Source organism: Corythoichthys intestinalis, chromosome 18 (genome assembly GCF_030265065.1).
Source record: "Corythoichthys intestinalis isolate RoL2023-P3 chromosome 18, ASM3026506v1, whole genome shotgun sequence".
Taxonomy (NCBI): domain Eukaryota; kingdom Metazoa; phylum Chordata; class Actinopteri; order Syngnathiformes; family Syngnathidae; genus Corythoichthys; species Corythoichthys intestinalis.
Genome location: NC_080412.1, coordinates 5,011,100 through 5,028,916, shown reverse-complemented (window position 1 = coordinate 5,028,916; position 17,817 = coordinate 5,011,100). Strand labels below are relative to the sequence as shown.

Sequence of the window (17,817 nt, the reverse complement as noted above, 5' to 3'; positions counted from 1 at the left end):
CCCTGTTTAGGTGCGAGGCATCTTGCCTCCACCTGCTGGTGCAAAGAAATGAAACTGTCATAATTGTGTAAAGAAGGGTCATGTTGAGCGTGCCTGTTGGAATAAAAAAGCACAGGCAAAGAAAAGAAAATGAATGAAAAAAAGAAAAAAAATGTCAAAGCAGACAGAGTGCCTCTACTTCCAAAGATGACAGTGAAGTGCAAACCGTGCATGTAATGAGCGTGGACGGTAACACATATTGTTACAGGGTCAGACCAAAGTTAGAGGGTCACCCAGTCAAAATGCAAATAGACACTGGGTCAAAGGCATCGCTTGTGTCTTACCAAGTCAATAAACAGTGTATGAGACTCCTTCCATTAAGACCATCTGACAGTGTTCAAAGCGTACACTGGACAGTAAAGTGCACATGAAAGGGATGACTGACATTACTGTGCAAAGCAATGAGCAAACTGCCAAACTTTCAAGTGTATGTAAAAAAAAATTACAAATGTGCTGACTGCTTTACGCCATACGTCACTTCCCCCATTCATCATTCATTATAAAGACAAAAGTCGATGTGAACGCTTTCGCACGAATTCTGCAAAGATAGTAGACCAACAACAGAGATAAAAAGTTTTGTTCGAGGAGGGAGAGAAAAAAAAGGGAGGCTACCAGGATAAAAGAATACTGAAGAACCAACACTGGCGCGGCTTTCACACAGCCGCTGGAAACAGAAATGTCGTTTAATCCATCTGCAGGCGACCGGTAGATCATGATTATACGACACTGTGCAGGTGTGCGTTGGTCCTCATGGGAAACACAGTCTTCCTTAAGACAAAACACTATTGCTTTTGTCCATGGGTGTCGCAATAATTGACCAAAACTGAACAGTTACCTAGTGTTGCTTTAAAAAGAGTAATTCAATTAAAAAAGCTTCCAATTCAACTTAGCTGCTTGATGATTGGTTTGATTCAGGTGGCGTTGTAATAGTTTGTGTTTAACCCTTTAAGGTCTGGGCCTATTTTGTCTGATTTTGCATGCCTTTGAAGTTGCCTTTATATTTCAAAGAAAGAATTGTTTACGATGACCTGGTTTGGTCCCTTTTTTTGTGACACCTTGAACTTCATGTCCAAACTGTTGTTTCCTTCACTAACCAATTATAAATCATCATTTTGGGCCCAAAAAGACCAAAAATTCCAAAATCGTTTTGTCAAAATTTTTAATATTGATGTCCAATTGACAACCAAACATGCGTAACGAACCGTTTTGAAACTTTGTAATATTTATTCAACATGTTAGGATGAACATTCAACCAAAAAAATTTAGAATAAATAGTCTTATATTTGACAATTCAACATAAACAACAGGTATAGCCATAGGCGTTTTTTGCCTTTATACATGCTCTAGTCAAAACAGGTTATATACAGCAGACCAAACAGTGAAGAACAGTGAAAAAATATATACCATCTAACACAAAAAGTGTTTAGAGGCCATCTCTTTATGAGTTTAGGTATTGCGGCCCATCACCTGATGAAAACTATGTACACACAATCAAGCTTCTTGAACACACATTTATATACACAAATTGAGAATGCTGATTGTGGGGAAAATATATATATATATAACATTGGAAAAAAAAGTATTTTCAAAAATATTTACAATAAACAAGTTAAATTTTTGTCAGGCTTGCCACTCTGAAAAGCAGTTTCGTCCTGGAATTAGACACAGGGCTACATCACACAGCTCACACTTCCATGGTGTGTTGGTCCTCTTTCCACCCTTCCATTTTCATTTCACTTTACTTTCATTGTCACTATAAATGTACATGAAAAAAGTCAGTATTTATGAAAATAATAAAGTATAAAATAAAAATATATACAGCAATAAATAATAATGGAAATCTATATGTATGACAATAGAAAGAATACCATAGCTGAATATGTGCTACATCCCTAATCTTCATATAGAAAGTAGAACACCACAAATTATAAATTCCTGCCTGGGATACCCACAGTGCACGTACGACTTTGATCTGATATGCACATTTTATTATTATATTCACAAACACACACTTATATTGCATCAAAATTAACTTTGTCTTGCAATATAAAAAGAAACTTTCAAAAGAAACTTTTTCATCATAAAAAAAAAAAAAAAGAGTGAGTTGGCTTACCTCTGCTCGTCGATGGCGTCACCCACGTGTTCAAATCCGTCACTATCTTCACTCGAGGACTCTTCCGAAGAAGACGATGATGACGAATTTGGACCATCCTCTTCCTCAAGTTGATCAAAAAGCACAATTTCTTGCGCTAAATTTAGTTTTCCGTTCATTGTCAAAGTCACACAAAGTCGCTGCTCGAACCAAACGGCCGTCGCTCGCCACCTCACTGCTTCAGAACACTCCTCCCCTCTCGTTCGGTAGAACCTCGCGCAGCAGTTATATTTATAAAAAAAAAATTTTAAAAAACGCATTTTGTGCTTCCACTGTGACTTCGAAAGGGTTCGTTTGATTTGTGTTTTTTTCATGGAGCTTCCGTTTTGAAAAAGGAAAAGAAATGATGGAAATATAGACATAAACAAATGATCCATGCAGCGTTTTAATGTTTTTTTGAGAGGACAATAAAACTATAAAACTTAAATGACAATATCTCACGTTCTAGTTGGTCGATTGACTTCAAATAATAACGAGAGTAAACCGCAACTTCCGCACTTTAAAACGAGACCAACCAAAGGCATAAGGGTGACGTAATTAAAACGTGAGGGCGCTTCAAAGACGACGTGCGCTGAGGACGCGCCGGCGCGTCCTTCGACTCTCAAGGGTTAAAGTGTTGGATCTAGTTATTTTGATTTGGCAGGATACATAGCCTTTTTACATGTCTTTTTGTCCTGATGGCAGTCCACCCATTGATGCCCAATGAATCAGTTTAGGCTACGTCTACACTAGGACAGATAATTTTCTCCAGGGTATTTTGCCGACTATTTTTACACCTGTCCACACTTAATTTAAGGTGCGTTTAAGCCCCCCGCTTCTGTAAGGCATGCCTGCATTTGCGCAAACTACGCAAAGTGCGTATGCGTAGAAAGGAAAAGCCTCGTGTGTTACGTCCTCCCCTGCGTGGTTTGCCTCTGAACCGGAAACTCATTACTACCCCTCCGTCTTGTGATCACTGTTTTTTTCGTGATCACAATTGAACGCATCATGCGAGACTAAAGTGAGTGAAGGGAGGGCACGCTCTGCTTTTGAGTTGTGATTAAATCTTTACAAAACAACAACGAAAGCTTGACATCGTTACTTGGGATGTTACAATCGATGCTCAGTTACACTCTCACTACTTGGAAAATAACAAATAGAAGCATATGGTGTGGCGCTGCGTATATTTCTTGGAAGCCGCAACCAGGACTGCTTGTGCATAACAGTGGCGATCCGGGAAGTGGCGACATTTTTGACAGGCAGAAATGTCTAGGGAAAAAAAACTAATCGCACGCCTCTTTGACTGGAGGTACCATGCAGGTCACTTTTCGGGGTTTGATTTTCATTTTCCCAAATTATTTTTCATAACCTTGATTGCCATTTTACCAGGTTGGTATTATTATGCAGCTAATTTGCATACTAGCAGAGGGGACACAGTCAGTGTGCTAGGACCCAGGGCTGTCCCCCAGCCCATCCGAGTTGCCGCAAAACAGCCATCTGGAAGGGGACAAAGATTCGTGCAACCCCCATCCGGCCAAGGCTGCAGCGAGGCCCCCACGGACGTTTAAAAATCTACCTTCTTCAAGCTCCTTCATGAATTTGACATGTTTGATTTCCCTACATTTTCAAACGCTTTACAAAAACACCCTTTGTCCTCGTCATGTCGCATCTGGGAGATTTTTTTTTCAAATCATTTTTCAAACAATTATTTCACCGGTTCATCCTGCTTTTAGTTTTTTAGACATTGTTGGGGCAAAACTTTTTGCCGTCTTGCACTGCTCAGGGGATGGGAGCTTGTCAAAACATTGTTTGTTTTTTTGCCACACTTTCTTTTAGCGATGAAGCCAAATGTTACATTTCCGCCGACGACATGTAAGGAATATGCTTGCATTGGCAGGTGTCGTTTTGTTTATACTGTAGCCAATCATATGCAATAGTGGCTGGCCGTGTGGAAAATTGTCAGGCTGTTTGATGTTCAACAGAACCTGGCCATTCCTGCCTTGTCGACTTATGTTCCACTATGGTGGCACAGAGAGCAAAAAAGCAGGAGCGCTCTCGATCCGGGCTCCAGTACTCTGGAACATCTTATCAGTGGAAATTAGAGCAGCTACCCCAGGAGAAATGTTTAAATTTTCTTTCAAGATTTGCCTCTAAACTTTGTCTTTCAGTTAAAATACTGTGTTGGCCATGTTCACTGCCCCTTCCTCAGCAACGGTGGCTTTCTTTTCTTGTGTCAGTCTCATTCATATAAAATGTAGTGTGTAGTCAAATAATTGTGTGGTTTTGAACATCCAAAATCACTTTTTTATTATCCATATTGACTGCCTTGAATGTAAAAGACTATTTGAATATTGATTTTAACCCTGGCCCCACTATCACGTAAAGAACAGTTCTCTGTATTGACTTTATTTTACTTTGAACACAAAACGGATTTTTGAATCAAATTCAGTCTGGCTGCCATTCACTGGCATAATTCTGCTTTTATCTCAGGAGGTTTTGGAGGTGGAGATGATCATTGAAATTCACTCTCTGACAGGAGTGTCTTAGATTAAATTAAATTGTAAATGATCTGTCTATAATCCAAACAAACCCACCTTCATCTGCATTTCTTCTCCAATTAGGGTCCCTCTGTAATCTGTGGTGAATGTCCAGTCATAAGGTCTCACCACCTCCTGAGGGTGTTCAGAACCAACTCTGTAAGAAATTCAAAGTATTTTTCTTACGGTCTCCTTAGAATTGCATGTGCAGTGCTATTTTTTAAAAGACTCTCACATTATCATTAACTCATTGGCTGGAATTGAAGGCAAATCCATTTAAATTAAAAAGGCTGGAAGCGATTTTTTTACTTTTGAAATTGTGAAATATGAGAAGCGTGAGCCATCGAGATAGTAGGCATGTGCCAGTATGAGATTCTGACAGTATGATAACTTTAAGCCAAAATATCACTGTTATGTTTCCTATATTGTACCATCTTTATCAGTTGCTAAAGCGCCCCATCTTGTGGCCGGTTTAATTATTGTTTCTGCCAAAACAGTAGAAGAAGAATGCAAATAGGAAGTTCTCCAAACGTGATTCAGTGAGTTACATGACAGCTTCACTCTCACAACTTCTGTGGCATTTGTGTTTGTTAGAGCAACGTCTGTAAGTATTTTGTGGTCAAATTGAGAGTTACACTCAGCATATTGTGTTTAGGTTGCATATTTGAGACTGAATGTGTTTTATATTAATAATTAAGCATTATTTCATACAGGCCAATTGTATTTGTATGTATGGATGGCTTCTTTTGTTACTTCCAGCACTGACGTTGATTGCATGTATTTTTTATTGTTTTAGTTTCACAAAAAAAAAGGAAAAGAGAGACACATAAAGGATTTGGAAAACATCCGGAGTGTGAGCCTTTTCAATGTTTAGCTGTTTGGATAGCGGAAGCGAGGCCATTTACAGTGAAAAGACGGCAATACGGCATACAGCAGAGCTACAGAAGCCACTACGTGGAGCCACTGCCATCTCAAAGAGCTAAGTGAAATACACTGAGGCATCAGACGCCTGCACATTAACTTAGCACATTATATGTGATTTAACTGAATCAAAATGACTGAAAACAAATCTCGCAAAAGTTACACTCAGTCATTCGCCTCAAGTAAATCTTCATCACACGCAAGCTCAAAGGCGAGCATTGAACTGCTAGGAGCTAAAGCAAGAGCAGAAGCTGCCCAAGCCAGGGCTTCCTACGCACAAAAAGAAATTGAAATAAAAGTTGAACAAGCTCGTTTACAAGCCACTCTTGATGCACTTAGAGCTGAGCAAGAAAAGGAGGCTGCTTTAGCCGAAGCTAATGCTCTTGAAGCTGGCCTACATGAATTAGGCCTTGAAACACGCAGTGAAACTTATGAGATCTCTCTGCCTGATAACCAGCAACAACGAACTGCCCAATATGTTTTAGAGCAAGCTACTGTCGCTGCAGCTCAACAGATCAGTTTCCCAAAGGCTGATAATCTCTCTCGAACACCTCCTTCTCAGCCAGAAGACGTAAAGCAAGAAGATATGTCAAGCCACCTGTTAAACAGCGCTGTACTCGACAACAGCCTCAATGCACGTCAGTCAGCTAGCTTTAAACCACTCATGCCTGTTATCCAAACTGCTCCTAAAGCATTCAATCACAGTGAATGTGCGCCAACTCAGCCAACCTACGACCTTGCCAAGTACCTCGCCCGCAGTCAGCTAATAACCACCGGTCTTTCTGCCTTCGACGACCAGCCGATGAACTACTGGGCGTGGAAATCATCTTTCAAGAACGCTGTAGCAGGGCTAGACCTTTCCGCGGTAGAAGAGCTTGATTTGCTAATCCGGTATCTTGGAAAAAACTCAGCCAGACAAGTCAAACAGATGAAAGCAGTGAACATCAGGTGCCCTGAAACTGGTTTGAGAATGGCCTGGGAAAGACTTGAAGAAACATATGGCTCTGTAGAGGCTATAGAACAAGCGCTGTTCTATAAGATAGAAAGCTTCCCCAAAATCGCAACACGAGAACCTTTCAAACTTCAAGACCTGGCTGATCTACTATTAGAGCTCGAGGCTGCTAAGCTTGATGGTTACTTATCTGGCTTGTCGTATTTAGACACATCTAGGGGGATCCAACCGATCGTTGACAAATTGCCTTACAACATACAGGAGAAGTGGATGGCCTACGGCTCCAAGTACAAGCGTGACCATGGTGCCAGCTTTCCACCTTTCACCGTTTTTGCCAACTTCATACGTATTGAAGCCAAAATACGTACTGACCCCAGTTTCAACCTGTACAGCTCTAACCAGCCAGCACCTGAAAGAAAATATGGTCCTAAAACACCCATATCCGTTCATAAAACTCAAGTGTCATTAGAGGACAAGTCAGAGGGAGAAAAGATGAAAACGCCAGCAAACCCAAACAAACAATGTCCGGTTCACAATAAACCCCATCCATTGAAACGTTGCAGAGGATTCAGAGAGAAATGTCTGGATGAACGGAAACAGATTCTCAAGAAGTTCAACGTCTGCTTTCGTTGCTGCTCATCCTCCAATCACCTAGCAAAGAACTGCACCGCAGAAATTGTATGTACAGAATGTGGCAGTAATACTCACATCGATGCCCTCCATCCAGGTTCTGCTCCCTGGGAGTCTAAAGCGTCCCTCCCCATCACAAGGCAAGGCGGGGAGAACGACAAAGCGGACACCCAAGAAGTTACTTCGAGCTGCACTGAGGTCTGCGGAGAAGGTGTGAGTGCAAGGGAATGTTCAAAGATAACGCTGGTGAATGTGAACCCTGCTGGTCAGAAGGAGCTGACAAGAAAAATGTACGCAATCTTGGATGAACAGAGCAACCGCTCACTTGCTCGCTCTCAGTTCTTTGACCTGTTCCAGATCCAGGCAACAAGTCATCCCTACGTGCTAAGAACGTGCGCTGGGCTCACAGGAGTAACAGGAAGAAGAGCCTGTGGCTTCATGGTGGAGTCAGTGAACGAAAAGTTAAACATTCCTCTGCCGACACTCCTCGAATGCAATGAAATTCCTAACAATCGCTCAGAAATTCCTACACCAGAAGCTGCACGTCATCACTCTCATCTGCAACAGATCGCCGACATGATCCCGCCACTAGAACCCACAGCTGACATACTGCTTTTGCTCGGCAGAGATGTTCTAAGGGTGCATAAAGTCAGACAGCAAATAAACGGACCAGGTGACTCCCCATTTGCTCAAAGACTTGATTTAGGATGGGTGGTGGTAGGTGACGTCTGTCTGGACGGAGTGCATAAACCTTCACAAGTCAATGCCTACAAAACCGTCATCCTCGAGAATGGCCGCACAAGCTATTTCCAACCATGCAGCAGTCAAATCAGAGTCAAGGAGACGTTCACAGAGGTTCCAGAACACCTTCACAGCTCACCACAAATCGTCACAAGTGTTCACAGTCCAACGTATAATGGGGACAACGTCGGCCATCAGATTTTTGCACGTACAGCAGATGATCACAAACTTGCTCCTTCATTCGAGGACGCACAGTTTCTCCAAATCATGGACTCGGAGTTTTATCAGGACAGTGATAATAGCTGGGTGGGCCCCTTACCCTTCAAGTCGCCACGACAACGGCTTCCCAATAACAGACAACTGGCTAATGACCGGCTCATGTCTCTCAGACGCACTCTAGACAAACGTCCTGAAATGAAGGCACACTTCATCGAGTTTATGGAAAACATGCTCAGCAGAGGACACGCAGAAGTTGCGCCACCTCTTGAAAGGAATCAAGAATGCTGGTACCTTCCTGTGTTTGGAGTTTATCACCCTAAGAAACCTGGCAAAATCAGAATTGTGTTCGACTCAAGTGCTCCTTACGAAGGAATTTCGCTCAATGATGTGTTGCTAACAGGCCCTGACCTCAACAATAGTCTCGTGGGTGTACTAATGAGGTTCAGAAAGGAACAAGTCGCGACAACAGCTGATATTGAACACATGTTTCACTGTTTCGTCGTCAAAGCCAACCACAGAGACTTTCTCCGCTTCCTATGGTACAAAGATAACGACATTTCTTCAGAAGTCGCTGAATACCGTATGTGCGTGCACATATTTGGAAACAGTCCTTCACCTTCTGTCGCAATGTACGGCCTGAAAAGAGCTGCAGCTAGTGGTGAAGAGGATTATGGAAGTGATGTAAGACAGTTTATTGAGCGAGATTTCTACGTTGACGATGCTTTGAGGTCATTTCCTACTGAGGAGGAAGCAGTCCACGTCCTCAAACGAGCACAAAGCACCCTTGCATCTTCAAACCTCAGACTACACAAAATCACGTCAAACCGTTCATCTGTCTTAGAGGCCTTTCCACCTGAGGACAGAGCGAAAGACATCGAGAACTTAGATTTGTGTGCTCAAGATCTACCAGTTCAACGCAGTCTAGGGCTGTTATGGAATATTGGTACAGACTCTTTCGTATTCAACGTCGATGAAGATCAAAAACCCTTTACACGTAGAGGCGTCCTCTCTACTGTTAATAGTCTGTACGACCCACTTGGGTTTCTCGCCCCAATCACGATCCAAGGCAGATTCATCCTGAGAGAACTCAACACAGTTACAGCAGACTGGGATACAGCTCTTCCAGACAACATGAATGCAGAGTGGAGTAACTGGAAAAACTCACTCCAAGACTTACAAGGTCTGCAAATACCACGTCCATACACATCCATTTCCACAGTGAGTGCTCAGAAAAAAGAACTTTGTGTATTCGCCGACGCCTCCGTGAAAGCCATTACTGCTGTTGCCTACATAGAAGTATCCACTGCAGACAAAACAGAAGTGGGCTTTGTATTCGGTAAAGCAAAGCTGGCTCCTCAGGCAGCTCTGACCATCCCGAGGTTGGAGTTATGCGCAGCGGTTCTCGCAGTCGAAGTTGCAGAACTAGTTGTTGCAGAAATGGACATTACATTCGACAACATTGAATTTTACACGGACAGTAAAGTTGTACTAGGCTACATATACAATCAGTCCCGAAGATTTTATGTGTACGTGCATAACAGAGTGCAACGCATCCTCCAATCAGCACGTCCCAACCAGTGGAAATACATTCCATCTGAGCTCAACCCAGCGGACTATGGGTCCCGGTCTGTACCAGCTGCACAGCTTAGCACCACAACGTGGTTAGAAGGACCAGCTTTCCTAACCAAGTCTTCTGTGCAGTTTCCATCTCCAGACACGTACCATCTTGTTGATCCTGCCCTCGACACAGAAATACGTCCCGCAGTGACAACAAACTTCACTCGTGTGACAACGTCTACACTAAGTCCCACACGCTTTGAAAAGTTCTCCAACTACAGGACTCTTCTCAGAGCACTAGCTTGTCTAATCCACGTGGCTCATTGTTTTCACCACTCCAACCAAACTTCTAGCTGTCACGGTTGGCACCGCTGTCGACCTACAGAAGAAGAGCTGATTAAAGCCAAAGTTTGTGTTGTAAAGACTGTTCAATACGAGTGCTACAAAGAAGAATTCAGATGCATACAAGAGAAGACCAAAATACCTCCCTCAAGCAGTCTTTGGAAACTGAACCCCATTCTCGACAAAGACGGACTTCTAAGAGTAGGAGGTCGTATTACACAGTCTGAACTTGGTATTGACATCACCAACCCTCTCATCATCCCAGCGCGGCACCACTTCGCTATGCTTCTAATACGCCACTACCATGAGTCTGTGAAACATCAGGGGAGACATTTCACAGAAGGTGCTATTAGAGCGGCTGGATTCTGGCTGGTAGGAGCCAAACGAAGCATCAGCTCAGTTCTTTTCAAGTGTGTCACCTGCAGGAAATTGCGAGGTAAAACAATGTCAACAAATGGGAGAATTGCCATGTGAGCGAATCCAAGTGGCACCCCCTTTCACATATGTCGGCATCGATGTTTTCGGACCATGGGATGTCATGTCGCGTCGTACAAGAGGAGGACAAGCTAACTCCAAAAGATGGGCAGTGATGTTTTCATGTCTGTCGACAAGAGCAGTCCACATCGAGTTAATTGAAACAATGAGCACCGACAGTTTCATCAATTCCTTGAGACGCCTGTTCGCAGTCAGAGGTCCTGCGAAGCAAATAAGATCTGACTGTGGCACAAACTTTATTGGCGCTGCCAGAGAAATGAAAATGGATAAGACAAACCTCAACATGAAAGACATTGAGAGCTACTTAAATGGACAAAACTGCTCATGGGTCTTCAATCCGCCTCACATATGGGCGGTGCCTGGGAGCGAATGATTGGAATTGCCAGACATATTCTCGACTCCATGCTCCAAAATTGTAAGAAGATGCAGTTAACACATGAACTTTTGTCAACATTCATGGCTGAAGTATCCGCCATCATGAATGCTCGCCCACTAGTTCCTGTGTCGACCGATCCAGAGTCACCCCTCATCCTTACACCTTCGATGTTGCTCACAATGAAGACGGGCTCAGCATCACCGCCTCCAGGCAACTTTGAAAATGGGATGCTCCTGAAAGAACAGTGGAAAAGAGTACAAACTCTCGCCGACACGTTTTGGTCCAAATGGAGACAAGACTATCTTCATGCTCTTCAGCTGAGACACAAATGGCAGGATAAGAAGACAAGTCTCAAAGTAGGAGATGTTGTTTTGCTTAAAGACTCGCAAGCGAAAAGGAACGAGTGGCCTATGGCTATCATCTCGGACATCTTCCCAAGTCAAGACGGATTAGTGAGAAAAGTCGACGTAACAACTTCTCATGCAGGCATCAAAAGGACTTTTCGTCGGCCTTTAACTGAACTGGTCTTACTTTTATCTCCCGAGTAGTGTATATTGTTTATACAGTTTATGTGGGATTATAATCCCAGGCGGGGAGTGTTATGTTTCCTATATTGTACCATCTTTATCAGTTGCTAAAGCGCCCCATCTTGTGGCCGGTTTAGTTATTGTTTCTGCCAAAACAGTAGAAGAAGAATGCAAATAGGAAGTTCTCCAAACGTGATTCAGTGAGTTACATGACAGCTTCACTCTCACAACTTCTGTGGCATTTGTGTTTGTTAGAGCAACGTCTGTAAGTATTTTGTGGTCAAATTGAGAGTTACACTCAGCATATTGTGTTTAGGTTGCATATTTGAGACTGAATGTGTTTTATATTAATAATTAAGCATTATTTCATACAGGCCAATTGTATTTGTATGTATGGATGGCTTCTTTTGTTACTTCCAGCACTGACGTTGATTGCATGTATTTTTTATTGTTTTAGTTTCACAAAAAAAAAGGAAAAGAGAGACACATAAAGGATTTTGGAAAACATCCGGAGTGTGAGCCTTTTCAATGTTTAGCTGTTTGGATAGCGGAAGCGAGGCCATTTACAATCACAGTTTCACGGTATTGCAATTACAGCTCTAAAATGTGTTACTTTGAGATATCTGGGTTAAAAAATAATAATAATAAACTTTTGGATTTTGATATTTCAAAACATATTAGCAAATTGGAACATAAGTATAATGTTAAGTTAAAATAAATGAAAGAAAAAAAAAAAATCTAAATAAAATTAAAACAAATGCAGTCCTTTAGGTGAGCACACAGCCACAGCTCAACATTATTACCATCAGAACAAAAATAATTGAATTATTTTCCATGATAAGCACATTTGTACGACTTGTATCTAAGCCTGTCGCAATATGCAATAATTCCATTTATCGCGCGATATATAAAAATGGAGGCGATAACTTTTCCGCTGCGATTTATCGCCTCGCGTGCACGTGTGTGTGCGCGTGCGGCAGACGTGCCGTTAAAAGTTCGTTACCAACTGCGCAAAATGCATCTTCGTTCCAGGTCCGCCAAAAACTAGCGCCAGAGCCAATTGTTCCCATTATATCCTATTGTTCAACGTATACCGGCCGCGTCAGTGCTCCGGAGTGACTGTGGACCATCTATGGCGCGCCGGTGTTCGGCCATTCCTTACTACGCGGCGAAACGTTCTACACAATGCTCAGGGCGCTTGCGCATGCATTCACACGCATGCGCACATCTGTTAGAGGCGGCGATTACTCACTATTTTTGTTTTTATTTAGTTATTTAGAACCTTTTCACAGCCTCAAAGATACTTTTTGCATGTATTACCCTCTCATACTTTTAACCATTGTGTTTTTTTGTGTTAGCTTTGAAGCAGTTGACCACATTAGTCACGTAGCGTGTTTAAACCGTCCTTATTTGATATAACTACATTTAAGTATTTTCTGCAGGCATTTTTTTAGTACCTTATTCCTGTATGCATCTAAACAAAACAAGTTTAGAGCGCACGGTAGTACTTTAGGTCTCAAATTCGACTAATGTAGGACGTTTCGCCGATGTAGGATATTTTGGCAGAACACCGGTGTTGTTGACGTGCGGGCGCTCCCGTCAGGAGTGACATTTCACGCGGGGCGGCTATTTTTCGGCACAACGCTGGATATTTACAATTAAGTCCGCCAAAACATTGTTACCGACTTGGCTGCTACGAATAACCTCACTTTGACAAAGAACAGCTGAATGAAATTACCGGTAAGAGCGCTGTGCTTCAAACTCGTCCTGTATATGAAAGCCCTCATATGCTGGTGTTGTGTAGTAATGAGCAGACGTGACTTCAGCGGCGCTTGCTAACTTTTTTAATGCGCGCACACACTAGATATCATGAAATGGCAAACTAGATGTGCTACTTCCCATGCCATTGGCTACGTGAGCCAAGAGTGATTATGGGACATGTAGTCCATATACTACATCGATGAATTCTAAACTGTCATTTGTCACATGAGATTAAGAAGGCCAAATCAATCCATACCAGTGCCTATAGATAATGTTGCAAGTATTGTTAATTCAGTACGTGACACAAATGGATTCGGACCATAAATAGGATGTCTTGCTCATGTAGTAAACCTAGCTACTAAGAGAGCTGTAGCAATCAACGGTGTGCCCTGCCTCACTTTACAAACAGTAAAGATTGTTCTCAGCACTTTTATGCAATTTTTTTTCATATCAGTAAGAAGTAAGCACATAAATATTATGCACTAAAATGCATGTTTATATGATGGCAATTTAATTTTTGCTCGTTAGCAAAAAAAAAAAAAAAATACAATTGTTTTTTGTTTTTTTACAGAGCATTAAATGTATTGAATCAGATCGAAAATCATGTCCCTCGTATCAAAATTCGTACCGAACCATGACTTAACTGTATCATTGCATCCCTATGGAACACCATTGCAGAAGCTATGACGGGAAAATTTTTTCTAAATGCTGAAGTTGTTAAGTGCATTTTTTTTTTTTTTAAACACATTTTATTTATTCTGTGTTTCTGTGCGGTATAAATATTGTTGTTTTTTACTTAAGAGGTATGGTCTATTGTTTTTAGTTGTGATTTCTTAAAAAGTAGATTTGAATTTAAGAGTAAATATCGCGTTTAAATGGGTGTACTTCATCTATTAATATATACTGTATTCGCACTGTGTTATTGTAAATTGGTTTAAAAAATTGGGTGGGGGGGCGCAATAATATCGCATATCGCAATAATTTATGAGAATAATTATCGCACACTAAAATTTGTTATCGCGACAGGCCTACTTGTATCATGTTTGCATTATACACACACTCGTTCTCAACATAGACAGTTCCTAGAGAGAAATAAAGCACACATTTTACCACTGCTGGACACACTAAACACGCTGGAGTTAACTATCGTAGTTGGTGGGAAACGTTCATTACAGTGTCTACTAACCTTTAATTTTGTATAAATGCAAAATTATATTGAAGGTATTGCCTCCTCAGCAGCCACCCTCCGAAAAAAAGGTTTTACATGTCGGTTGGCCCTCCTCTACGCTGCTGCCGTCTGTAACTTTTCTGTAGCCAAAGTATTCCCATATCAGCGATTTCGTTTCATTCGATGGGGGGAAAAAGGTCAGGAGTTTCCCCTCCTCCAGCCATCGTGTAGCATAGCTGACTCACTGATACTGAACAACAACCCGGTGGGGGACGGTTGAGCCTTGCAGCTGCAAGTGAGGAATTTCTCCCTGCATTTTTGGGACATAAAAAATAGCTAATACCGTAGGGACGGCATGACGGAAAATTTGTGCGATTTTGAAACCGTGACGTTTTCATTCCATGGTATACCTTAAAACTGGTAATCTGCACATGTCTACGAGATAGTTGAAACTAGGCCTGAACGATATATCGTTTAAACATCGCCATCGCGATGTGCGCATGTGCAATAGTCCCATCGCAAGGACGTGCGATAGTTTTTTAATTTCATTTTTTTAAATCCACAAACGTTTGTTTTGAGGAAGGAGAGGGGAAAAAAAGCGCACAGCTTCTCTTTCTCTCCAGCAAGTCATCGGCTCCTCCCCCTCCCCCTGCAACAGCGGAGTGGAGGGAGGAGGGGCCGAACAGCAGAGCGGAGGGAGGAGGGCCCGTTCTCAAAGTGAAAGCAAGCAATCAACACGTTGGAGGAGCAAGGCAGACTGTATCCAAAAGGAGTTTTGGAAGTATTTTGGCAAGAACAAGACTATAAGGGACAAAAAACAGCCCTGTCGACAGTGCCTCGCCATGGTTGCCTCAACAAGAAGTAATCTGTCAAACATGTGGGACCATTTAAAACGCAGGTATCTATGCATTCCTGCTACGAGCTCCCCATCAGAGGCTTTTTAGCACAGGTGGGAACATTGTTAAGTGCCAACGTTCTTGTCTCAAGCCTGCTATAGTGGATAAACTAATAGTCTTGGCCAAAAACCTATGAGACCCAGTTGAGAATTGCTGAGCAAGGAAGGTGGACGATATGCAGACAAATACATAACACAGCTGAAGGAATGTCTTTTCTTCTTTTTATTCATGTGACAGCTATATCAGGAAGGCAGGAAATTTGGGAGTTAAAATGGTTCTGTTATTCATCACAGTTATTTGCAGTTATTCAGTTCAATTATTTACAAGTTCAATTGAGTTTGTTTCTTTTATATTTAAATTTATTGTAAACCGTATTTTTCAAATAACTATATATAGTACAGCTGCACATAAAGTTTTGATACTTAATATTTTTGTTGAAATATTTTTACAAATTTGTTGCCGTTTTGCAGTTTTATATTGTTATATTTTGTGTAAACAACTCAGGGGACTAATGCACTTGCACTTTTATTAGTCAGATTTAATATTTAAGTTCAAATATGTTGACAACTTTGTTGTTTAACTGAGGTTTTTATGTATTGTTATAGTTTGTGAACTCTTTTGTCATATTTAATATTTTTGTTCAAATATGTTGACAACTTTGTTGTTTTACTGAGGTTTTTATTTATTGTTATAGTTTGTGAACAACTTTTTTATTTGTCATATTTAATATTTTTGTTCAAATATGTTGACAAGTTTATTGTTATTTTACAGAAGTTTTTATTTATTGTTATATTTTGTCAAAAACTTAGGGGACTAATGCACCTGCTCTTTTATTTATCATTTAATTTATTTGCTGCTGTTGAAGTGTAAAATATTGTATTCAATAAATGATCTATTTTGTGCAGACATGACTTCCTGGATACCTTCATACAGAAATCTTCATCATTCACAAATTAAACGGTATTATATGAATACACTGTGGTCACGGTGTGTTATGTAAAGTATTTCCAAACAGCTATTCAAGTCATTTAGTGAAAATTTCTTTAAAAAAGATAGATCTTTTTTTTTTTAATATCGCAATATAATATCGCAATATATTGCAAACCTAAAAAAAATCGCAACAATAGTTTTTTCCAATATCGTTCAGGCCTAGTTGAAACTGATGGTTGGTGGTATAGAAACAAATGTATCACAATATGAGCCGGTTTTATATCAGCATAGCAATATGAACGATATCATGTATTTTTGATGAAAAATGATACATTAGGACAACTTCCTTTCCCTAACTTTATTTTGAATTGATAAAGCGTAAAGCCATAACGATATGCCTATCGAAATTGCGATACTCAGTTACGATCCTCACGGGGATATACAGTAGACTGGCAGAGGCAGACTAGTCACCAAGCGATCACAGAGCACACACCCACTCGCACTCACATACACACCATTTATTCATTTAGATTTCATTTCAGTGATGATCTTGCCTGCTCTCCTGCCATTGACGAGCACAAGCCACTTGGACGGTGTCCTCAGAGTTGTTGATTCTCTTCAAGGCATCAATTGCATTGAATTCAATTCCAAAACCATCATTGTGTTGGATGCGCAGGATGTTTTCCCCAAATAACATTTCTGGAAGGGAGGGCAAGTTCAATTCCACTGTTAATCTGGCATGGCAAAGGAAAAAAAAAAAAACATTAATTGCAGGAGATGCAATGTCTCGGTACATTTCTCAGTACATGCAGCAGACTTAATGAACTTGCAAACTATTTTTTTTTCTTTCATAGTTTAAATTCCCAGAATTTCATCGCTGTGTATGACGTCGACTACAAGTGTGTGTAGTTGTACCAGAAGTAAACCAACCAGCACAGCAAAGTCTCCAGACATGGCATTTTCTAGTATATAATTTAAAGCAACACCAGGTAACTTTTCAACCTTTATAAAATATTTTTATACCATTTGTGATATTTCGACTGACAACTAGTTAAATGACACCTCTTTTATATCTTGAGGGGACCTAATCGCTTTTGCCAGCACTAATGAACTGATAAGATAATTATTAAATGGTTAATAAATATCTGCTTTTACCAATGAAAGCTCATAATAAAGTATTGATTACTATAACAGGATGTTCCATGATTGATTGCAGAAAGAGACATTTTTGGGACTGATAACTATAGACATGTTTAGCTCTTGATAGAACTGCTTTGTCATTCTGACCGGTTTAAACCGGCCCAGGTTCCACAGGCCAACTTCAAGGACAAGCCACAGACATTAAGGAACTAAACTGTCTGGGACATTTAAGAAACTATATTGCTGCATTTTATTACTTGCCAAATGATATTGCGTCATGAAATGTATTTGATAAAATAGTTATTAAGCTATTATTATATATTTGCTCTAATCAATAGCTGCTTGCAATGAAGAAATGCTTTTGCTGCTCGCAATGAAGAAATGCTTATTGTTGCTTACAAAGAAGGAATGTTTTGTCTTGAAGAGGCCTCTTGCCTTTTCAAGGGCAGAGGCAA

General features: G+C 40.9%; 1 protein-coding gene across 3 annotated transcripts in view; it reads right to left on the bottom strand.

Moving 5' to 3' along the window:
* Positions 1-17,817, bottom strand: part of tiprl (TIP41, TOR signaling pathway regulator-like (S. cerevisiae)) — a 50,167-nt gene that overhangs the window by 24,588 nt on the left and 7,762 nt on the right. For 2 of the 3 annotated variants that reach the window (XM_057821631.1, XM_057821630.1), the window contains exons 3-4: positions 16,777-16,956; positions 4,765-4,864 (exon numbers count right to left, since the gene is read on the bottom strand). In XM_057821631.1, the coding sequence (XP_057677614.1) occupies positions 4,765-4,864; positions 16,777-16,956 (280 nt within the window). The remainder of the gene's footprint in view (positions 1-4,764; positions 4,865-16,776; positions 16,957-17,817) is intronic. The other variant, XM_057821632.1, reaches the window with a different exon arrangement.